Raw genomic sequence first — 24,994 nt, forward strand, 5'->3', positions numbered from 1 at the left:
ATAGACTGAATTGTGAAATATAACAGAGGCAAACCCTTTTTTTTAAATAGACGATAACAAGCACGAAATGCCATTGTGAGCTTGTATCTGTGGAATCAAACTAAATGTAATGCCTCAACTCCTACAAGTGCTTGTCAGGGTGTGTGTGTGTGTGAGAGTGTGTGTGGGGGGGGGGGGGGGGGGAGCTATTGGCTGATTTTCTGCAGTATTCTAATTAATTTAATCTATGTGGGAAAGTCATGCCAAAGCATTATTTACTTATGTTCAATAACCCATCCTTGCCAAATGTATCTGTCCACATTTAGGTTCAACAGAATAAACTCAAACACTCAGTTTTGCAGATGTGAAATCTGTTTTTATCAAAAATAATTAAAGAAAAATAAATATTAATTTTGAAATACAAATAATTAAATTGAACATTTTACATCCCATAACTCCAACAATATACATTCCAAAATAATATTTAAAAATGGAAATTATTATTAGATGTAGGACATATTGCCGTGTAACCCATCTATATAAAACATAAGGTAATGTAAATATAAATAAGAATATTTATTACAAGAACCACACTAATATGAATATAACATGTACTGTAGTTATGATAATACAAGTAAATACAGTTTTGAGTGATCCAGAAGAGAAATATACAATATTTATTTTTTTGCATTTCATGTATATTACAGTTTGGGGAGTTGGTAAGTAATTGACTTAATATTTGGCCAATTCATTGACTTAATATTCGTCCAATTCATTGACTTAATATTTGTCCAATTCATTGATGTATACGTGTGTGATAGGCACCTGATTTAAATCTGTGTATATGTGCTAAATTTGATCTTCATCAGGGTCTCAGCAGGGCTTGTGATGGAGAGGAAGTGTTCATTGATTCTTTTTGAAGCACCAGAAAACTACAATAGGCTATGAACACCCCCCCCGTTCCCCCCCCCCCCCCCCCCCCTCCTAACATTCACTGTCATCTGGGAATCTTCTTCCGTTTGGACTTAGGTCCATCGATTTGTCCATCTCTCTGTAACAAAGTCATGAAAAATGTTGAAAACCTAGTCAAATGTAGCCCATTTTAGGGGATAACATTTGCATTGATTGCATATACATGCATACTATACACCCATGCATACATAAAAACCTCTTTTAACTAGCAGCATCATCCCAATGTTTCCCCTAAAACAGCTTGTTAAGATTTGTCCTTCAATGGATAGGAACAGCATGCCACAAGATATCTACCATACTTAGTGAATAACTAAAATTCATGTCAAGGTAATATTATACTTGCTATTTCGCAGGTGCATACTGTATGCATATTGAAAAAGTCAATATCATTATAACATATGTAGTATTGAGGATCCGATTAGATTTCTTTTTTTAATTGCATCCCAATATCATTCATCTTATAATTGAATTTTGTGTAAAGCACATCGACTTGCCCGTTGTTGAAATGTGCTTTACATAAGAAAATTGCCTTTCCTTACAGTATTGTCGGTGCACATAATACTCCCCGGTTTGGACCCTTAGGAGGCCTTAGGAGTTTGTACATTTACCATGGACCTTGATTTACTAGTACAATTGTTTTACTTGAGTATTTCCATTTTGTGATACTTTATGCTTCATCATAGATGTAAATATTTAACCTTTTACTCAACTACAATTATTTTGTAGGTTTAGTTACTAGTTACTTTGCGTATTTGGATTATTAAGACAAAACTAAGCCCTATTTTTCACAATGCATTGCTCTTGTGAGCTTGTACATTTTGAAACCTGAAATGGGCCTGAATACAGAACCTTTAATCGTAAATGTAATTCCATATTGTGGTATTGGTTATTTTACTCAAATTAAAAATGTGAGCACATCTTCTATCACTGAGTAATAAACATGGAGACGCCAGCCTCTTCATTTCACCTGGCAGCGATGGGGTTTCACTGGTTTTAATCATCCAACTGCAGTTCAGCTGGGTGCCAACTACACAGCCCAACAGACCAGCAGGGGTCGCTTTTGAGGCGACAAGGACATGGTCCAGCACGGACTCACCACCCGCTAAAGACTGCCAATTGAGTCCTTGGGCCGGGAATTTAACCCAGCTATCTTTGGTGGTGTGCCCGTTTGGTAACGGGAAGAGTGGGCAACTCAATGTAAAATTGGCTATTTGGTTCAAATATTTGGAAAGTAATGTAAAGTATACATGATTGAACATTTAAGGCCTAATATTTCTACTTTCTAATTTTACATGGAGGTGCACACTCTTCCGCAGTGACCACTGTTGACCACAGATGTTTTACACCTCTTAAGTCACCCTGATGCCCGGCTTACACACAATTTTTTAAATATGCATTTAATACTTACGTTGCCCGTCAATTTGTTCAGCTCACTCATTGCATTCTCTATAGCAGCCTCAAGGTAGTTATTAAACTCTCCACCACTGTCAAGATAAACAAGATTATCTTAGCAAATCATCATCACTACAACCTGGTTCATCATCTAAGCATATTGCTTCTTCAAAAGAGAAGAAAAACAAGATAGGATTAACAAATCCTACCTCAACAAACGGCATTAAAGAGATGCATAGCCCACGCTTACTTTTGGTGAATTCTGTTTGCTCTGTGTAGTGACTCCAGGTCATCTTTCATTGTTTTGTGGAATCTCTCGGGCTCTACCTGCAAATCAGGAAACACACCATTCAATACACAATTATTACATTGCCTCATAGTGCAAGAAGCATTGAAATTCACCTAGGCCAAGGGTTCCCCAACATCCCTCCCCCTCCACAACTGGAGCTTTGGAACTTTCGTTTGTCTGTCTGTCATCATTGATTGTGGACAAATCTTCTCAATTCCTTGCAGTCCTTTTTTAATATACCCTTTTCAGAGAGAGCAACACTTAACAAAATAAGATAATTGACAGTGTCAAGCCTCATGCACACAACAAAATCTCCTAGGTTCACTTGGTGTGTGTGTGTGTGTGTGTGTGTGTGTGTGTGTGTGTGTGCAGCCTCTACTCCCTCCTGTTGTAACCGAGTTCATGTTGTCCTAGTCTAGTGGTCTTTAACTCTGTTTCTCTTTCTTAAGACTGTGCCCTGGGTCAGTGTAATAACTGTTTCTCTTCCTTCAGACTGTGCCCTGGGTCAGTGTAATAACTGTTTCTCTTTCTTCAGACTGTGCCCTGGGTCAGTGTAATAACTGTTTCTCTTTCTTCAGACTGTGCCCTGGGTCAGTGTAATAACTGTTTCTCTTCCTTCAGACTGTGCCCTGGGTCAGTGTAATAACGGTTTCTCTTCCTTCAGACTGTGCCCTGGGTCAGTGTAATAACTGTTTCTCTTCCTTCAGACTGTGCCCTGGGTCAGTGTAATAACTGTTTATCTTCCTTCAGACTGTGCCCTGGGTCAGTGTAATAACTGTTTCTCTTCCTTCAGACTGTGCCCTGGGTCAGTGTAATAACTGTTTCTCTTCCTTCAGACTGTAAATGGTAAATGGTAAATGGTGCATTTATATAGCGCCTTTATCCAAGGCGCTTTACAGAGATTGTGCATTACATTCACCCATTCACACACACATTCATACACCGATGGCAGCGGAAACCATGCAAGGCACCAACCAGCACATCGGGAGCAATTAGGGGTTCAGTGTCTTGCTCAAGGACACTTCGACAGTAACTCTGGGGGAGCCCGGGTTCGAACTGGCAACCTTACGGTTACCATCCAGGCACTCTACCCCTGAGCCACCGCCGCCCTGTGCCCTGGGTCAGTGTAATAACTGTTTCTCTTCCTTCAGACTGTGCCCTGGGTCAGTGTAATAACTGTTTATCTTTCTTCAGACTGTGCCCTGGGTCAGTGTAATAACTGTTTCTCTTTCTTCAGACTGTGCCCATGGTCAGTGTAATAACTGTTTCTTTCTTCAGACTGTGCCCTGGGTCAGTGTAATAACTGTTTCTCTTCCTTCAGACTGTGCCCATGGTCAGTGTAATAACTGGATGACTGTGCCCATGGTCAGTGTAATAACTGGATGACTGTGCCCTGGGTCAGTGTAATAACTGGATGACTGTGCCCTGGGTCAGTGTAATAACTGTTTCTCTTTCTTCAGACTGTGCCCTGGGTCAGTGTAATAACTGTGCCCTGGGTCAGTGTAATAACTGTGCCCTGGGTCAGTGTAATAACTGTGCCCTGGGTCAGTGTAATAACTGTGCCCTGGGTCAGTGTAATAACTGGATGACTGTGCCCTGGGTCAGTGTAATAACTGTGCCCTGGGTCAGTGTAATAACTGGATGGGAGCGCACTACAAATACCAACCCCATGACTGTATTACGAGCCGTTTACATTTCTGACTAATACAGTATTTAATCAATTCAATAATAATAATAACTCTAAGCAGTATGTTGCAGTGACCTCTGGGACTCTTTCACATCTTAAACAACCAACAGGGAGCTTTTGAATAGACCAGAATGCTGTAAATGATTTGCTTTTGTCCGTCATCATTTATTGTGTCTTCTCAATTCCTCTCCAGTACATGCCATCTTGTTTTAATATACCAATTTCAGACAACAAAACAATAATTGACATGCACAGTAATCCTCCTGCCGAGAACTTGTGTTTGAATGAAAAGATGATATGAATGGATAATATCTTTATATATATATATATATATATTTGTTCCATCATTCTTTAATTTCTTTGCATAATATCATAAATCTGTTTTGTAGCCACACAAGCCAAGAACATTTAGTGTTGTGTGTCTGCAACATGTTTCAATGTTACAAAGTATTTGTATGGATGGGGGGGGGGGGGGACGTAGGATGGGACCTGTGTCAGAAAGAAGAATTAAGCATCATCTCACCTTGCCTTGATTACTGTGGGACACAGCAGGGAGGTACATTTGTCCCTCCTCCTTCAGCTTGCTAGGCCAAGAGTGCAAGCTTAGAGCCTGAGCCCAGAGCAGTTCTCTGGCATGTTGTGATCTAGGCTTGAACTGGAGCAACTCAGGAGATCGCAGCTTCTCCTCCGTCACCTTCTTGTCGGCCATGTCGGGTGCACCGAGGTTCACTTTACATTGCACATTGTAGTTCCCGTTGAGCTGACCATTCAAATGCCCGTTGTAGTGACTGTAGTCAGCGGCAAACCCGGCTCCTCTGACCTCGGGGCCTGCGGAAGAAGGCACGTTTCCTCCGTTCATGTGGGCGAACAAGCTGTTTGAGTCTATTCCATTGAGCTGAGGGGGGGCGGCGCACTCCTGGTGGGACAAGAAGCCGCGCCTTCTGAGCATCTCTGCGTAGTTTCCGTTGAGCTCCGGAGGTCCTGCAGGAGACTGCAGGAGTCTGTCTACTTGTTGCCACGGATCATGTTCTGGACCCTCTGCGTCTTTGAGCCACTGTTTCTTCGGGTTGCAGCGTCTGGGAGAACGCAAACGGACGGGCGTTCCCGGCACAGCGCCCGAGGAGACGCTGTTGTTCGGTCGTTCTGGCTTTTTGCGGGGCCGGCCGGATCTGGGTCGGGGTCGTGCCGCCGACTCTTCGGAGTAGGAGCGAAGCGGGCCGTGGATGACGGAGTGAGAGAGCTTTTTGGGCATTTCTGCAGCGGACGCTGAAAACGCGTCGCTGCTGTTGTTGTTGGGCGTTATAACACAGGGCATGGTTTCCCTGCTCATGCCCAATGCCTCTGCCCATTGGCTGGCATCAGTTGCTTCTCTGCCGTTCCTAAGACAGTGGACGGCAGAATATTCCCACTGGCCGTCCCGGAACCCGGGGGGGACTCCGGGGTGGGACATTTCGTCTGGTCGACCAAAGGAGGATGTCCCGGGAGGATGCAGTACTCTCTCAGGGAAGCCCACCTTTAAGGGACAGGCAGGATTAAAAGAGTAGGAAAAACTAAAAACAACTTTATTGGTAAAAAACTAGATAAAAAAATTCAAAACTAGATTAAAAAAAAAGGGGGGGGGGGGATTAGGATTAGGTAGGGAATGCAAGTTTGAAAAGGTGGCTATTGTACTGCAATATATTAACACATTTTGTGCCCAGGACGTCTCCGGACTTTATAATCACCCCCTGTGGTGCCCAAGACGTCTGGGGACGTCTTTGGGAATTTGTGGTGTTTTCTTTTTTGCTTATTCTACGTCTTTATTCTGAAATAATCCATGGGCATCTGCTGTGTTAATCAATCCCTGAATGATAAAAATTGTATCATTCTGACCTGGAAGTTGTGCAGGAGTCTATCCATGGGGTGGTTGGAAGAGGAGACTATATCAGGATGAGGGCCACAAGCTGGCTGGCCGCCATGGGCCTGACCAGACATCTGCTGCTGCCGCCGGTGGCTGGCCTTAACCAGGGACAGAACCCTCTCTTCTTGGGCATGCCTTAGACTGGAGCTCAGAGAACAAGCATCACCTATGGAAATGGAAGAGGAAAATAAAATAGGAGACATGGGAGTAAGGGCTGTGTAGAATCACCAAACGAAAGACAGAGCGAGAGAGATGCAAGAGAGGAGGAGACAAGCCCAAGAATGGTGTGTGAGATCACGGTCCAATGTTGTGGTTTGGTAAACAAACTTTATCCCACTTTGGCTATTCAAAAATAGCAGATTTACAAGCTCATAGTGTCCCTTCGTGCCACCTATGAGCTTGTAAATTAGCTATTTTCTTTTAAATCGTGAAAATGTGGAATTTGTGCTTGCCTTTAATCGTGATTCTGGAGGTCACAGGCACAAAATTGTTTTCTCAAAAACCAGCTAACTCCAAAATGTTTTTTCCTTTTTCGGGAAATGAAGAAAACTTTATATCTTTAAAAAACAAAGCAATTCTGCATCATCAAAGTTGATATTTTGACTCTATATATTGTCAGATACTTACATGAGAGGGGGTGGAGTTAGCTGCATTACCAGACAGTTTGATGGTCAAATGGAGTTAGCTGGTTTCTGCTGCACAGTGACGGTTAGAGACGGGGTTCCGCGGCCAAATCAATTTGGGGGTTCCACCTGACACTTGGCATGAAAAAGTTTGAGAACCACCGGTATAGAAGGCAGGGAGCAGGAACAGTAGAATCCTACCTAGACCTTTGGCAAAATACAAACCTGCACAACGTGGAAGCCAAGAGCTTTTGTATCCTAACTGTTGAAGAAAACAGGAAATTCTACATCTACAAGCTATAAGAATTGTTTGCGAGTAGAAGAGTTAGAAACAAATTAAAGGCTAAAACAAATGCAGTTGAATGAAAAGATGGGTAAAGAAATCAAATGTAAAAACTCATGTAATATGAGACTGAATACAAATTCTTAAAGAATTATAAACCCAGCAGTGGCTCATTTGAGCAACTTCAAAACAAGCCTATTGGAACTCTTATCCACAGGGTATATCCAGAGCTTACCTTTCAATACAGCATCTAGGCCATTGTAGGACAGAGGACAGGACAAGTGGCCAATAGCAATCAACAACAAGCAGTGTGAGTTAAGAGAGGGGAAGATCGCTTGCTGCTATCAAAGATTCGTTTACAAAAGCAGATGACAAACCTCAAACAAAGTAGCCACCATGATCCGCTAACTGGGGTTTTCGGACGACATGTGCTGAATCCAGAGCTTGGACGCGAAGTGAATGTGATCATTTGTGTGGCGCTCCTGTATTGAGACAGAAATGCAGCCTACGTTGAGGAGGAATGTGTGTGTGAATCAAACTTGGCAATGTAACTTAAGGGATCTTTGCTTGTCCGGGGTAGCCAGCCAATCTGTTCTCAATAAGTACTTGACATTTAGCATTACAGTTGTAAACAAAAACAGTCATAACAAAAAACACACCTGGAGATATAAATGATCAGATTTCTTCTATACATTAACGTGGGTCCCAACTGATTTACAAGCACAAAGCATTGCTATGAATACAGAAAAAGACCTTGCTGACCCTGGTTATTGCTACATTGTAAATTATTTGTCACAAGTGATGATTGTAATCATCTGTTGGCGAAGCACATATTCCAGTCAAGCTCCCAACCAGCTAAAGAACATTAGAGTCAAGCCTCCAGCGCCGACATTTGGATCAATGAAACATTTCAACTTGTTTACCAAAGCCGTTGGGCCTCTTATAGAGTGTGACCTCCCTTTCAACTCCCGTCTTTCCTGACTCTCTGAGAATGGAGGTTAATAAAAGATAGCTCAAGGACACTTGGGGCAGGTCGGCCAAAGAGTTTAGCCACCTGACACCTCCACTAGGGACACATGGCCATTTGCTTTTATGTTGGCCCTGTGTACGGAATGTCACCCTTGGATAAAACATAGGTATGTGCATGGACCATGAGAAGACTAGGTATGTGCATGGACCATGATAAGACTAGGTATGTGCATGGACCATGAGAAGACTAGGTATGTGCATGGACCATGAGAAGACTTTCTGCAACAACTAAAATCTCTGCTGGCCAACAATAAGACCATTACTGATAGTAAAAAAAAAAGAAAAAAAAAAGAAGAAAAAGAACGCCTTGCATTATTGCTGTTCTATAATTACATTAGAGACAGAAGTGACTAGTGACTAGTAACTCAACTTGTTATTTGAATCAAGCAGCAGCACACTATTTAGTTTAGATAGTCTACACTATATGGTCATTAATACAAAATAAATAAAAATGAAGATGGGAGATTGGATAGAATAGGGCAGGCCATTATAAGTACTGGAAAATGTTTCAAATAAAAAGCTAAATTATATAAATGAGAGAATTAAGTTGAAAGAAATTGCACATAGACATCTTTGTTTTCAAGAATTTAACATCTGTCAGGTGAAAACTGTTACTTTTCAGGATTCAAATTCAAATGTAGCAAAAGTAGCAGCATTTCCAGCTTGTAGATTTTGAATCTTTTGTGCAACACTGTAGTGTGATCAAGTAGGGCGTTATTTACTAAAAAAACACTAAAAGTTAAAAGGTTTCTGCCTGACAGCAAGCAACGATAAAAAGCATGTAAAAAGCATGTAAAAAGCATGAACAGGATGGAAATTACATGCAAAATATTGAATGGCATGAAAACAAGTATTCTGTAATTCACCTGGCATAGGTGAAATAAAAAAGAAAAGAAAAATGCTGACATTCATCTGGCCAAGATGAATATAGTTACAGTATATTTGCATCCACATGGTGGAAGAAAAAAACGACAATCTGTTTCGTTTTGCCATCATTAAATACTCGACTGAAATGACATGACAAAAAATAATAAAAAAGAAAAAAGTAACCCTCCGTAGGGTGGTGGATTACCTGATTCAGAGAATGTATGGAAACCACCATTGGACACCACTGAAGGCAACACTGTCCTCTCTCTAAAAGGGGGGTTGCCTTGGAATGGTTTTGAGTAGGGTCCCAGCTGCTGCCGCTGAGGGTTAAGGTTGTCCATCGATCCCATGGCCTTATGTCCACCGTAGCCCACAGCCCCCGCGTTCACACCGAAACTAGGATCGTACATTTGACTCATCGCATCTGTGAACTGATCCATGCCGAGCGGAGGAGCGCCCGGATTCAGATGACGTTTATTGCTGAGGTCCTGAAAGCCGGCGGGGACGTCCACTCTGCTGTGGAGCTGATGGGATGATCGCAGCGCGCTGCTCTGCAACGTTGACATTGGAGCAACGCTTTCTTCAAAGAAAGGGGATTTGCCCGATCTGGCGGCGTGGTGGTGCCCTGCGTGGTTCAGGCCATTCTGGGCACTCTGGTGGCTGATGGACTGCAGTAGGTGGGCCATTGGGGTGCTGCTCTGCAGTCCTCCCCCCTGCTGCAGAATTCTCTTTATGGGCTCTGGGTAGCAAGAGGAGGCGTTGGAACCCGAGCCAACCCGCTGGACGTTCATGTTGAAAGGGGCGTCGCCTCCGGCCTCGTCGGCCAGTTTTCTCTTTCGGAGAGCCTCCCTCTGCTGGGACATCAGCTTGTCTCGGAGCGCCGCTCTTCCACTCTGGCCTTCACGTGCAGTCGGTCTGGGACCAGAAACAGCATACCCACCGTCCATGTACATCTGCTCCCCGCCACCCATCAGCCCCGGAGGCCCCAGACCACTCGGCTGACCTTCTGCTCCTGGCATGGAGTCGGTCAGTTTGTTTTGATTGACTAGCTGTGCTTTGGCTGCTGCCGACAGTAGACTGCTGGCTGGGAAAGAGGGGTTTTGTCGGTGAGAGTCCGCGCCCCGCGCTTGGCTGTTCTGACCAACAACGTCAGACCCGGGGCCTGGGGGAGGGCACATGGAGTCCAGGTTCCTGCTCACGCCAGTGTTCACCCCGCCTCGCAGGTGGACAGCAGGCTCCTTTAGGTGATGCAGTGGCACAGAGGGCCGCGGAGACCGAGAATGCAGCTTGGAGACCTGCGGGCCCGCAGCGAGAGTACAACTCCCGTGTTGAGCAAAGGAAACGGAGGCGTGTGAATGATGGGACTTTTCCTCTGCCCTAATGAGAGCAGAGCCAGCCAGGTGTACCGGAGACGTGATGGGCGAGGGTGAAACAGGCGGGTTAACGTGCTGCAGCCTCAGGCCGTGCCCGATCGTTCCAGGCTTAACCGTCGGCATGGGGAGGTTGCTAGGCAACGGGACGATCGCAGGAGGGATGTTTACATTCATAGATGGCACCTGAGGCTGGGCATTAAATTGGAGATGAGACGGCGGTGAGACAATTTGGTCCTGAACGCGGCTCTTGCTGGGGATGGGGTCGAGGATACCGAGAGGGTCTTTCTCCGAAGAGGTGACCTGCTTCTTCTGTATGACACAGGGAGGAAGCTGAGAGAGGGACGGGTGCTGCTGCTGTGCGTGGCAGGCAGACGAAGCTTTCAGCTGGTAGTCTACAAGTTGTGTGTTGAAGTTGCAGGGAGATTTTTGTCTGCCGGGGCTTTTGGTGTTAAGCGAAGGCGATAGGGAGACGCTAGTCCTCACTGTCATGGCATAAGGTGGCTGAGTGCCCGGAGGAGAGCCATGGACCATGATGCTGGGTGGGTTAGGGTTAGAGCCATGGACCATGATGCTGGGTGGGTTAGGGTTAGAGCCATGGACCATGATGCTGGGTGGGTTAGGGTTAGAGCCATGGACCATGATGCTGGGTGGGTTAGGGTTAGAGCCATGGACCATGATGCTGGGTGGCGAGAGAGGGGTAAAGCGCTCGCCGTTCATATGACTAGAGCCTGGACTTAGGGCCCCGTGAAAAGCCAGCACAGAGGGGTCAGGGCTCCTCAGGGAGTCGGGCCTTGGAGATGGGGTCCCGTCGCCGTAATGTTGCGAGCCACACGAGGTGGATAACGGGGGGCTGAGCAAGCCACCGTGTCGGCCACTAAACGGTGATCTTCTGGCAGTGGCGCCAAGCCTCGACCGGTTCTGAGCTGCTGCTGCGTACGGGTCCCTCGGAGGAGGAGAGCCCAGGTCATGCTGGTAGTGTTGTTGACCAGACATTGTTATTTTGTAGGAATTTTTACTGTCCGGAGTGACAGAGTTGGATAGACCGTTGTGCATTTCATTCCTTATTGCTTGATGATTCAGGGACCCCCCATGGCCACGACCTGTAAAACAAACACCACATTCAAAGTCAGAAACAGGAGACAAAGTCTAAAACAAACAGAGGGAACAATACACAGACCAGAATAAAACCTAAGATCACATTACTTCCACATTTGGTGCGTTCCACACACACACTTGTTGACATCTGTTACGCCAGATTTATTTAATGTTTCTTTATTAAATCTAACAATCAATGTACTAATCTTTTTATCCATCTATCTCTGTGTGCTTGTATATCAATCAATAAATCCAGAGGAACAGATGTCAACAAGACACAGTAGACATCTAACAGCAGGTCGGAAAAGATACGCTGGAGTTAGAACAGAGATCACAACAAATACTTATAGAAAGATTATCAAGGTCAAGGTACACTTTATTGTCCACAAGGGAAATTTGGCTTGGGCTTTCACCCCTGCTTCAGCCACACACAAAACTTCAGTGACAAAAGAACATAACAGAAATACATAACAGAGGCGGGACACAACATTACACAAGTGCACAAATAGTACTATAATCTAACCCGTCACAATCAATGCTTTTTCAAAGCCTCGTTCAACATTTTAGTTGATGCCGGTACAACCGATGTTTTAAACATGATGTACATCCACTTTGGTTCGCTGTACCTTCTACCAGAGGGCAGAAGTACAAACTCTTCTTAGCAAGTCAGTATTGGAAATGCTCTGAATATGTCCAGCTTGCCGGAAATATAATCAAAACTAATATTAAATACTAGAGATGTCAAATGATATAAGCGAATGTAGGTCAGGTATAGTAGGCTTACAACGGCAATGGAGACCCCCAAAATGGTAAAAAAAAAAAAAAAAAGGAGCATTAGTGAAGACCAATTACAGTATATGAACATGTTGAAAATGGGTGAAGTTGTCCTTTAAGTACAGTACTTGAGTAAATGTACTTATTTACGTTCCACCACTGCTACAGAGTTAGCATAAACGCAAACAATGTGACTTTCTAAAGGCAGAGAGAGAGCGAGAGAGAGAGGAAATAAGCACAATGTCATACCAGTGGCAGCGCCTGGAAGCTGGGACTCCATGCTCTTGTGCAAGGTAGCCACGGCGATGATCTTCCTTTTGTGAATGCACAGCTTGGTGACGTCAGCGTCAGCTCTGACATCCTCGGCTGTCCTCTGTCTGACCACAGCCCCGGGGTCGAAGTTAAACACCTGGAAGAGAACAAGAGGAACGATGAGAGGGGTGACTGTATATGAGTTATGAGTGTGTGTGTTTGTGTGCGCCGCTGCGCACGTGTTAAAGGCGATCAACAACAACGGGAGGTAAGAATAAATCTATCGCGACTAGCGACTAGCGACTGGCGCTCCTAGGCTGTGGAACGATGCGATCCGTTTTCAAATCAATAAACTTCGTCTTTTGGATCAAACTTCGTCTTGGGCGCTGGGTTTGCATTGTGACCATTTTTTTCCTTCCCGACACCGCAATCCCCTATAATATGCGTATCGGTCGATACAGAGTACCGATCCGACAACAGTGTGTAATTAAAAATCTATCTAGGACAGGGGTGGTTCTCAAAGTGACATAATTATTATTAAGATTACATGTCATTACATGTCATGAATGGCATACTCGACAATACAAGCAGTTTAGGCAGTATCGTCAGCTTTTCCGATACGAACATTGGCATCGGAACAACTCTGTGCAGCACGGGACACATGGCACACTGACCTTATGAAGGATGAGAGGACACTCCAGGCCACACTTGCAGGTGCCGTCGGTTAACAGGTAACTCTTGGCCTGTTCAAGACAGGCTAGCAGCGATCCACTGGGGCTGTGGGCAGAGAGGACAGAGGACAGGGACACAATGATGACTGGGGCACCACACAACCATCATGTTCTATTTCACACACCGACTAACTTTAAGGACCGAAATGGAAACATGCTGTAAGCTTTTTTTGTGTTTAAATAAAGGAAGGAACAATACAAACTTTGATGAGGCAGTATTGCTTCGTTTCATTTCCTGAAAAAATAAATACAAAATAAACTAGAACTGCACTGTCGAGTGATAGTAAGTTTGTAGCGGTTGACTTACTATCACCCCCTCTATAAAATATTAAAAACTAAAACAACAAATAAACCTTTAAAGAAATCCGACATTAATATAAAATACAATTCTTTTGCTACAACAGTTTAAAAAAAAATCACACCCGTGTGAACTGAGTGGTGCAAGGTCTTATATAGCCTGATCAGCTGTGGTCTGACGTAATGTCAGTGACCATGGTAACCATGCTCTCCTGTGCACGGACAGGTGTGTACACAGGTACACAAACATACAGACAAAGCTGGTTGTTGGAGTGGTTTGCACCACTCAAAAACTTTAGAGAGATAATAGATATGACATTTAATTTCTATAAAATATCATACGACTTATATGAATATATATATAAAAAAAAAATCACACCCGTGTGAACTGAGCGGTGCAAGGTCTTATATAGCCTGACCAGCTGTGGTCTGACGTAATGTCCCATGCTCATTCTTTTGGGTCCCACGTACAGGTACACACACGTACAGGTACACTGGTACATACAGACAAAGCTGGTTGTTGGAGTGGTTTACACCACTCAAAAAAGATAGGTTTCAGATTACATACCTACCCGACATTGAAACATATCTTAATTACGTCACCATCAACTTATTTCTGCTCCTTCCTCTTGTTCCCGTACTGTTGATAAAGGTCTTCGTCGCTTTAAGTAACTTTAAAATATTCTTTGAAATGTAGTATATACTGCCTATTATAACTTCTGGTTTAAATCTCATGAACACTACGAATGGATTGTTATAAAAAAGGTATATCGGTGACGTAACCAATCTACGTTTAAACGGATATGTTTCAATGTTGGGTGAGTAAAAGGTAATGTATGCATGTATACATGTATGTAACTTGAAAGTAGTATACTGTGGTCGGCTGGACCGAAAGTGGTATGTATGTTTGGTGGGCGTGGTGGTTATATTCTAGAACTAGAATTGGCTGTTGGTGGTGACGTAATTAAGATGTTTCAATGTCGGGTGGGTAAAAGGTAATGTATGTATACATGTATGTAATCTGAAACCTATCTTAATTACGCCCATCAAGTTGATCAACAGCCAATTATAAGTTATAGAATATAGTACCACCACGCCTACCATACATACACACCACTTCTGGTCCACCCGACCACAATACTTGCGCACTCTGCTTGCGCAAGTAATAATGTAAGTCTGAGTCTGGCCAGGCCACGACTTGAAACACAGCTGGCTCAGCGAGGTTTGGCCACGCTCTGAAGACAGTGAAGATGCTGCTGGCTTTGAGCCAGACAGGGCATGTCTAAGGTAATACATACTGGGAGGGGAGTCAATTATAGTCCCATTTTCTTTGTACAGTGACTCTCAAACTGATGATCTCAGTCTAGATTGATCATCAACACTGATGATGGGATTTATGCTTGGTACATTCTTAGCACTGCTTCAGTGGGGTTTTGGGTACATGACACTACTATACCACATTTACAGATACGTTGCATAATTTGGATCATTGGACTAAACAATAAACATATTACTGGATACATCTATCATCATCATGTCCAATATTTAACTAACAATCACGGTTTCAGATAAACAAAGATAAACAAGACAATGATATTGAAATATTTGTAGTTTAACTACAGCATGCGTTTGGATTAAATTTGCTATACCCGCTGAATGTGTTCAAGTTTTGCTGTCATCAAAGTCTCTCTGTGTTCTTTTATCCAAAGTGCTTTACATAGATGCACATTCACCCATTCACACACACACCGTTGGCAGAGGAAACCATGCAAGGCACCAACTAGCACATCAGGAGCAATTAGAGGTTCAGAGTCTTGCTCAAGGTCACTTAGACACCAACTCTGGGGGAGCCCGGGATCGAACTGGGAACTTCACAGTTCTCATCCGGCTGTTCTTCTACCCGCCACTCTACCCCTGAGCCACTGCCCCCCCCTATGAGTACTACCAAGAACATAAAGCTATTTAACATCCATTTTAACCGAAGAAAATCATTTATCCTACCTTTAAAACAATGAGCTCAACGTGAAACGGTCAGAAAAATCACATCCAAACTGTTGATATATGAACTGTTGAGAAAAGAAAAAGTCTGTTTCTCTGAGAGACTCTTACCTGATATAGAACACCCCGCCGTGGTGGATCCTTCGTTGCCAGCCTATCGGTACGTCTGCCGGTGGCATCATGTCCTCTGGACAGTGGCCTGTATACTTCATACTTCTGTCCATTGTACCTTCAGGTCCAGACTCCAGACACACACTGCCTTGCCAGATATCACCACAAGTCTGTCACACTAGCAGCCGTTCTGCCTGCATGTCATCCTGGCCCCGATCAGCCAACAAATGACCAACCAAGAGACGGCGTGGGTGACGGCGGTGGTACTGGGTAGGTAAATTGTTGTGCGCTCTCGTGTGTGTACTGAAATCCATCGGGAACTTCAGGCATGGCACAGCCTGAAAAATTGTCGTTTGAGTTTTTACTGTGGCTTATATCCTAAAATCCATTGGTAACGCAGGGAGGGAGGGTCACGTGGGTGGGTTGGTTGGGAGGTGCTTGTTGCAACAGCTTGTGTTAAATTAACATGTTTCCGACCCCCACCATTCTGCACCTGCATGGAATAAAGCAAAGTTTTAATCTCATGACTGAAAGTTTATCAATGTTTGTTTAGGTATTATCATTCTGTACCTATGTTGCTTCTCTAATCATGTATTCTATTGCTAGTTTTCAAATTCATATAACTTTTCTAAGTACGCTTTACATGGGGGGAACCAACAAAATAATAAAAGAAGAAAAAAAGAAAAGAAAACTCTAAGACTAGTAAGGAATAAAATATATAAAATCTTTGGAGAAACAGGGGGTTTGGAGTTAGCTGGGGAAAGCCATATTGAAGAGGTGGGCATTGAAAGTGGGTTTGAAGGGTGGGGGCTTCTTTGATAGTACTGATCACTTCAAATTCTTCAAATGTCATCTTAAATAACTAATAACCTAATCTTTAAAATAACCGAAAATAGCTGATCTATAAGATCACAACACGTCTCAGAGCGAGCTTGTAGATCTGCTATTTCGGTATCTGTGTAATCCAAATGACTGAAATCATTTGTGGCGACTGAGAACGTGAACCCATGTACCTCTTATCTGCTCCGCCGTCCACAAGAGGAGACAGCCTCACAGTGGAACTCCAGTAGTGATGTCCACCAACATGGCCATCCTGCAGACATTTGAAGTTCTCATGTTGGAGACAGCGTTGTCTTTCCAGTGCCTAGGACAGGACAGGGCAGGGCAGGTGCGGACCACGACAGGCTGCTAACCAGTCCAATGATAGTGGTCACTGCTCAGATATTATGCTGAGTCAGAAATCTGCTGATGGATCTCGTCGTCACTAATGAAATGGGACTACATGACAGGAGGCATCAACCGTCGCTCTTCAGTTTGGTGACGTCATCTCTGATTCGGGCTTTGGCATGACATCACCCCCACAGTGGTCTTCTAGATGATAAGGAAGGAGACCATCGCATCCCGTTCTCAAGTTCACTTCTGTGAAATAAGTCGGAGAGAAACAAATTAATATTAATTCTAATTTTAACATTTCAATCCTAGGAGAGAATGTTCCAATCTAAAAGTGTTTGTTCAAATAATCTTCACCTCTTTCCATCTCTATGTCAGACCAGAATAGATGTTTTTTTAGTACATTTCCATCAGTATAATGGACATGAAATGGTAGATTTGAGATTTGAGCCCGTCTGACTGATAAAGCAAAAGAAGCTAAAAGAGAAGGGGAAAAAAGAATCATACAGCAGGTGCTCCAAAGATGCCGGCTCTGAAATTGTAGTGGCTGACAGACATGCAACAAAGAATACACAGCAGAATATTACCATCTTGTTGCCACTGGTGATCTCATCATAAGGCACTGGCCAAGCCAAATGCTAGATTAAAATGGGGGATGGGGGATGATAGACAGGCCTTCTTTTTGCTGTGGCGGAGACTAAGGTATGACTAAGCCCCGAGCAGTCTTCATTCACAATAAGCTACGACCATTCCTTTGAGTGCGGCTGGTGCCATCGTGACTTCGAAACAGTGGCACACAAGGAGAAATGAAAAATATGTAAGCTACAGATGAGGGCTGAGAGAGAGGTGTATGTGATCACCACACCACCTGCGTGAAGATTCCCACCCAAAACCTGTCCTTTAAGACCTAGGTTAAACAATGGTTTTCAAGCTGTAGGCTTAATCAAGAAAATAAAATGCATAAACAAGAAAGAAATTAATAAAAAAAAATGTGAAATCAGAAGTGATGGAAATAAAAAATCTAATTTGGAACTGGAACACAATATAAAGCTTACTTTTCAGGAGTCAAATTTAAAAAAGTACCAAGTAGCAGATCGACAAGCTCAAAACTGAACACAAATGGAATCAAATAAATGGACCATTACGGGTCCATCTGGTTCCATTTCTACACTCAGAGTTACGGTGGTCTCTTAAATTTTAATTCTGAGAACCACCGGTATTGTAATTTCGAGAGGTCCACAACATGGCAGCTCTGACAGTGTGACATGGAACCAGAAACGGTTCCAAATGTGATGGAACCAATTCCATCACAGAGGGTCCCTGATCTGAAATGTTTGAGAAAAGTTCGAGAACCAATGATCTATTGGCTACCTATACTGGTCTGTCTGAGAGAACCACTGATCTATTGGCTACCTATACTGGTCTGTCTGAGAGAACCAATGATCTATTGGCTACCTGGTCTGTCTGAGAGAACCAATGATCTATTGGCTACCTGGTCTGTCTGAGAGAACCACTGATCTATTGGCTAGTGGCTACCTATACTGGTCTGTCTGAGAGAACCAATGATCTATTGGCTACCTATACTGGTCTGTCTGAGAGAACCAATGATCTATTGGCTACCTATACTGGTCTGTCTGAGAGAACCAATGATCTATTGGCTACCTATACTGGTCTGTCTGAGAGAACCAATGATCTATTGGCTACCTATACTGGTCTGTCTGAGAGAACCAATGATCTATTGGCTACCTATACTGGTCTGTCTGAGAGAACCAATGATCTATTGGCTACCTATACTGGTCTGTCTGAGAGAACCAATGATCTATTGGCTACCTATACTGGTCTGTCTGAGAGAACCAATGATCTATTGGCTACCTATACTGGTCTGTCTGAGAGAACCAATGATCTATTGGCTACCTATACTGGTCTGTCTGAGAGAACCAATGATCTATTGGCTACCTATACTGGTCTGTCTGAGAGAACCAATGATCTATTGGCTAGTGGCTACCTATACTGCTCTGCAGAAGGCAGTGTGGCACTCTTGCTAAGTTGCTATTGCATTATAGCATTACAGTGTGAATCATACTCACACTGTGCATTTCCTCTAGTCGTATAAAGGATGAGTCATACACAGCAAAATGTGACACAATATAAAAATACACCAGGGATTGTCTTTCAACCGACCTACGGTATGCTCATTGTGCTTGATCGACTGACGTTTGCTAAAAGGATAATTCTTGATTGGAATTAACAGGCGAGATGATCACAAATCAACGACGAATGCAAACAGTAACACGAAAAATGCAATATAAATAAATACATTAAAATAATATTAGGTTATCGGTTTATTTTTTACATCCTTTTCCATTACCAATGCGTAACAGTGATTATTCCCCCGTCATTCCAGTTTATATGGCTAAGCCAAGGGAAGGCACATTTTGTATGACGCAACACTGCTACCATAACACAATATATCAGCCACAAAAGAGCAGGGAGAGCTCTCCAGCCCTTTCACCAGTGCAACATGCCTGGAGCGAAACTGACTGAGTTGAAAAATAGGACAGGCTGTCTTGGATGCAAGGTAGCGGTCCCAAAGGGGGTGGGAGGATAGGTAGTAGATTCAACAGCCAGCACCAAATATTTTGTAAATGAATATGGTTTCGAGATACAATGAGGGCGTCTCCGTTTGTGTGACACTGAACACATAATGACTTTCATGCCAGAGGCGAGAAATGAGATAAAATAAATGCGGACAAAGACGTCAATGTCCAGAAATGCCACAATAACGGCCACAAAGTGACAAAGCAGGCCACAAAAAGGTACGCCTTTATTAATCCTGTGAGAGGGCCGGTAACGTTTCAGCTTCAACCAGCTGATGGCTGCTCAGATGGTCCCAGATGTAGTGTTGGGATCCTTCAGGATTCCCTCTTAAAGGGGCATTCCACTCATTTTCAACATTTTACTATGTCATTAATATACCTTAGAGCTGTTGTGTGGAAATAATAAAAAAGTCCCCCCATTCTGTGTTTCCTAGAACTAGGTCTGAAACACATCTTGATGACATCATCAAGATGTGATTCACCATGTTAACTGGAGGCCCAGGGCGGAGATCTCCGTCAAGTTCAGTGCCCAAGTCGGAGATTGATAAATAGGACAGACATTAATGATATCAAAACCGATCGCATCGCTTCGCATCGCGATGGAGCGCTTGTTCATAACTCGCGATCTAAATCATCCCGTCTAATTCTGAAAAAAGATCCTGTGTTTGACGGCCCTCCGCTGTCCAGTCGCGATAGATTTATTCTTACCTCCCGTTGTTGTCGATCGACTCTAGAGTGGTGTGGCTATTGTTAGCTGCTACAGACATTCACAACAACTTCCGATGCACCGGTAAAAGTGGTCCGGGCGCTATAAATGATGGGCACATTTTAGTAATGGATTAAATAGGTCCGGGCAAGCAAGGTGTTAATGATTTTTTCATAACTACAGTTTTAGGAAACACAGAATGGGGGACTTTTTCAGCTCTAAGGTATATTAATGAGTCTTAACATAGTAAAATGTTGAAAATGAGTGGAATGCTCCTTTAAGGGATATTTCACTTTCAAATAAAATAAACATTAAAAAAAAGTAATGGAAAAATCACGTACCCATCACGCCTTAGAATGTTCTTTTAAAGGGTGAGAGGGCCGTGATTTTCCCACTACTTTTGTATTTTTTTAATATATTTATTTGAATTGAAAGTGATATATCACTTTCAAGGGGCCCGGGGTTCCAAATGGACATTTACAGGTCTGTTAACTCTTGAGTGTACAAATGGAACCAAATTTGATTCCATTTGTACACAGACTCTTTGAAATTGCAGTGTTTTATACTCAATTATTTACATTATCACTTTACTAGCTTCTAGCTGCACATGAACAATTATAAAAAAAAAAAGTTTAATCCTACTAGTGGTTCTCAAACATTTTAATTTGAAGGACCCCCATAACTCTGAGAGTGTACAAATGGAACCAAATGGAAATGTACAAGTCCATGTACAAGTCCACCCTCAAGGAACCCAGATGGTCCCTGGACCCCACTTTGAGAACCACTGTCCTAGATTATGGGAATCGGAATCAGTATTGGGAAGGAAAGAAAATGGTATCGGTACGCCTCTATGGCAAACGTCATACAATCTTATAAAAGCTAAATTAACTTTACATATTGATACAAAGTGTGTTGCTTAGTCAGCATAGGTATTAGCTGTGCCTTTTTGATGCCAAGAAAAGAAAAAGTGAGGTAATACTGAAAAAAACCTTTCAACTAGATTAGAAAACATAATTGCCTAGAATGGGAACACTCAGAATATCAACACACAAGTCACCACGTTTTCTTTTTTCTATTTGAGGGAGCAGCCAGCCAGCCAGTGCAGCACAGATTCTGTTCTCTCCCCGACTCGTAAATCTCGGCTTATATTTCATGTGCTGTCGCAAGTTATGTATGCCCATGGTGGGAGGTGGGTGGGCTGCACGTCGGCCACACAGCCACAGCACACGCCTTAGCCCAGACAAACTAAAAGACCATTCTTTCAGACGAGGTCTTTATATGTGACACACTGGGACGCCCATCACCACTACACAACATCAAGACGAGCAATCATAATCGGTTTCCCTAGACTAGTGGTTTTCAAACCTTTTCATATCAAGGTCAGGTCCATTTATGTATTTGACATTTTTCAGCCACGGTCGGACCACCATTTGATGAGACTTTGCTTTGCGGACCCAAAACTAAAGAATATTTAGTTGTCGTTGGATACGTTTTGTCCACAATTCCACTGTGTATTGTGGTACCATGATAGGAGAGACAATAGGCAAATGATCAAAACAACAATGATTTTACATTCTCTGATTGTGTAGACAAATTGTATAACTAGAAGTGACACTAACAACATTAATACATTGCATGAGCTTGCACATACTGTATATAAATAATTCAAATTTCTGTTCAAATTGTACATACATGAAACTGCCATGAGCCCAAGCACAGTCTGTGGGGAAACACCATGATAGATAATGAACATATAATATAATATTATTACAAGATTGTGTGGCTGTGTGTACTGTGTAGGGGATGAAAGGTTGCCAGAGATAACTGTTTTTTCTGTTCTCTGGAACAGAAAGATCCTGGTATTTGTTTATAAACAGTTATCTTTGTAATATCTGCCAACTGTGCTGCTTTCATTTGCATATGATCATCTGACATTTTGCCATGGTAAGTTGGTAACATCTGCAACAAAACACATGGTGCAGAAAGAAACAGGGTTCATCGTCATGCCAGCTTGCGGTGGACATTTTGCCATGGACATACAAATATTAGCAGAAACAGGGCTACAGTAGCCCTAAATGTATACTACTAGTGCTGTGGTCCTCGCTCAAAGTGGGTTGAGGGGCTTCAGGGTTGCTTGAGGGTGGTCCAAATGGACCATTATTGCCAGGTCTGTAACTCTGAGAGTATACAAATGGAACCAAATAGACCCGTACACACACTCAAGAGTTATGGGGGTTCTTGAAAATAAATAAGTTTGAGAACCACTGTACCAGTGGACTCCTAATGTGGCATGCTGCATGCATAGTGTCATTCATAATAAATCAGTGTCATACCGGTACATATACTGAAGAAAACCTGGAGACTGACATTATCAGCATTTGTGTCTTATGATCAAAATAAGAACATTATACTGTCATGTAAAAACAAAATCTAAAAATTGCCATGGACAAGGACATGTCTTGCCACAGACACAAGTGTCCGTTTATGGACATATTGTGCAGAAATGTGCCTTTGCCCCCCCATCACATACAGCTCAGTCAGTTTCATTCCAACACAATCCATATAATATGAGCTGTGGTGCTCCAGCAAATAGCCCTCTCCTAGGCTAGGAGGCTGGCTGCCTGGCTGGCTCCTCAGTTTCTACAGGACTATAGTAGCAAACAGGGAAAGGAACAGAAAAATACAATACATCAACAACGCCTTATTTGCGTTTTGGCAGAAAGCTATTTGACAAGATAACACAACGCTGGAATCGATTAATGTAAACAAATACATGTTGTTAAAACGCCCCCAAAACACAAGAACTCGTTTAATTTGGAAGGCATTTCGTCTAGGCATAGTCCAAACCCGAAGCTAGTTTTGTTGCAGCTAACATTATAGCAAGCCCAGGCTAAAAGCTTAGCTAACACACCACCAACCAACCAACCCAGCTCAGCTGCAGTGGCAGTCTGGCAGATATAACAAGACAAATCAGCCCCTGTCAGATGAAATCATGCTTCTGATCTTGATTTAACTTCCAAACGAGGAAGATAAATGTGTGTTAAAGATGTATTTTTCGGGATACTAACCAGTATTAAAGGATAAACCCGTACCAGGGTTGGTTGTGTGGCTTCTCTCTTCCCAAAGCCTCCTTCTCCTGCCTGCCTTGGTGGCTGAGGGGGGAAAAAAACCCAAGTCATACTTCGGCGTACGACGGTGAGGCGCGCTCCGAAAATAGCCGATCTACAAGCTCACAACGCGTCGCTGGCGCCACGAGTTGTGAGCTTGGAGATCGGCTACGGAGCATAGGCATAAAATACCACAACGACTACTTCAAAATAAAAGCATCTGTCATGATCCCGACAAAATAGGTGGGATATCATACCAGTGTCCATGCAGATATTTTTAGTTTTAGCCTTTGATTTACTAAGCTTCATAATAATAATGTAGCCCAAATACTGGCATGATAATAACGTAATAGCATACTGTTCAGACAACCTTAGTTAGGCTACTTACGTCGTTTCACAGAACGTTTATATCTTTGTATTGAGTTGTGCTTGAAATGTACTGTCATTCTGCAAACTGTTAATAAATATTTCAATCAATCAATCAATCAATCAATCAATCAATCAATCTGTTTTCAGTCGGCCGTACATACAACAAACAATCAAACAATGCTAATCTGCCAATTAGCCTATATTACAATCATTAAAAATACGTACACTAGTAGCAGAGCCTTAGATATAGATGGCTCTGACTAGTAGTAGTCGTTATTTATTTCTAGAATTCTTACAGCGCACTCTAGTGGCAATTATAAGGAAGCTCACCAAATGGAAATAACTGTCTACTACTACTAGGCTACTATACTACTACTACTACTACTACTACTACTACATCATCATCATCATCATCATAATAATAAAGGGCGTGATGACACAATGTACATAAATCCACACCTCACCGTACTCACTCCCTCTAGGACGGCCGTACTTTATGTTGAAAAGCTTAGCTTTAAAGGACCACTTCACCACTTTTCAACATATCTTCATAGTTGCATTGGTGAAGTCTGGCCTTAAACCCTAAACGTATTCCTAACCTTAACCTCAGTAAAACAAATACAAGAATACAAGAACCGCAGTTTGTGAAAAAAATGTGTGTTTTGGTGCAGGGCCGTGCAGAGAGCACTGAGGGGGCAGGGGCCCAAACCCAAGAAAAGGTCACATGTGCACGTGCACAGCGTGCGCTGATTTTTGGGGGTAGTCTTTTTGTGGGGTACGTCTCTCATGCCATTTCACACCAGAATTGTAGTAGGCCTACATTGGATGTCTTATGCTAAAGGAGCAAGATGTTCCACAATAACTTGGCCCATGTCATTGGACATTAAAATAAGCAATTCGTTCTCATTACAATACAAACATTGAGGCAAAAGGGCAGGGGCTCAAGCCCCAAAACTTAAGCCACCCCCTCTGCACATGCCTGTTTTGGGGTGAGGGTTCCGTTACCTTACATGCCTGCTTCGAATTATGCTTCTTTCTTTCTTTCTTTCTTTCTTTCTTTCTTTCTTTTCTTTTCTTTCTTTCTTTCTTTCTTTATTTCCTGTACTAAAACAACATAATGGTGGAGCTTGCACGAAAACAAATTTCACCCACTGATTTCACATGTAAACCTGTGATAATGATCAGTCTTTATTGTCCCCTCAGGGATATTCACCTTCACAGTCTGTTCCAACATAAAAACACATAACCATAGCACACAACAGCATTACATGGCAGGCACACAACAACATAATACGTGGACAATACATGTCCCTGGTCTAACACAGAACCATTATCAGCGAGGCAGTTTGTTTAGTGCAGGCGTCAACTAAACAAGGGTGGCTGAAGGGACAAA

General features: G+C 42.9%; 1 protein-coding gene across 2 annotated transcripts; it reads right to left on the minus strand.

Annotated features, from left to right (window-relative positions):
* Positions 1–258: 258 nt before the first annotated feature.
* LOC306935206 (methyl-CpG-binding domain protein 5-like) lies at positions 259–23,283 on the minus strand. 2 transcript variants are annotated; one of them, XM_079518159.1, is made up of 11 exons: positions 23,194–23,283; positions 16,666–17,071; positions 15,653–16,145; positions 13,190–13,292; positions 12,513–12,672; positions 9,227–11,494; positions 6,192–6,385; positions 4,843–5,832; positions 2,594–2,670; positions 2,360–2,435; positions 259–1,030 (listed from the first exon to the last, which is right to left on the minus strand). In XM_079518159.1, exons 3-11 carry the CDS (start codon positions 15,763–15,765, stop codon positions 977–979), a joined length of 4,035 nt encoding a protein of 1,344 aa, XP_079374285.1. In that variant the 5' UTR covers positions 15,766–16,145; positions 16,666–17,071; positions 23,194–23,283; the 3' UTR covers positions 259–976. The 2 variants fall into 2 exon arrangements, with proteins under 2 accessions (XP_079374285.1, XP_079374286.1); XM_079518160.1 differs by lacking the exon at positions 23,194–23,283 and adding an exon at positions 17,180–17,916.
* Between the last annotated feature and the right edge of the window lie 1,711 nt (positions 23,284–24,994).

Source organism: Electrona antarctica (assembly GCF_951216825.1).
Source record: "Electrona antarctica genome assembly, chromosome: 13".
Classification (NCBI taxonomy): Eukaryota; Metazoa; Chordata; class Actinopteri; order Myctophiformes; family Myctophidae; genus Electrona; species Electrona antarctica.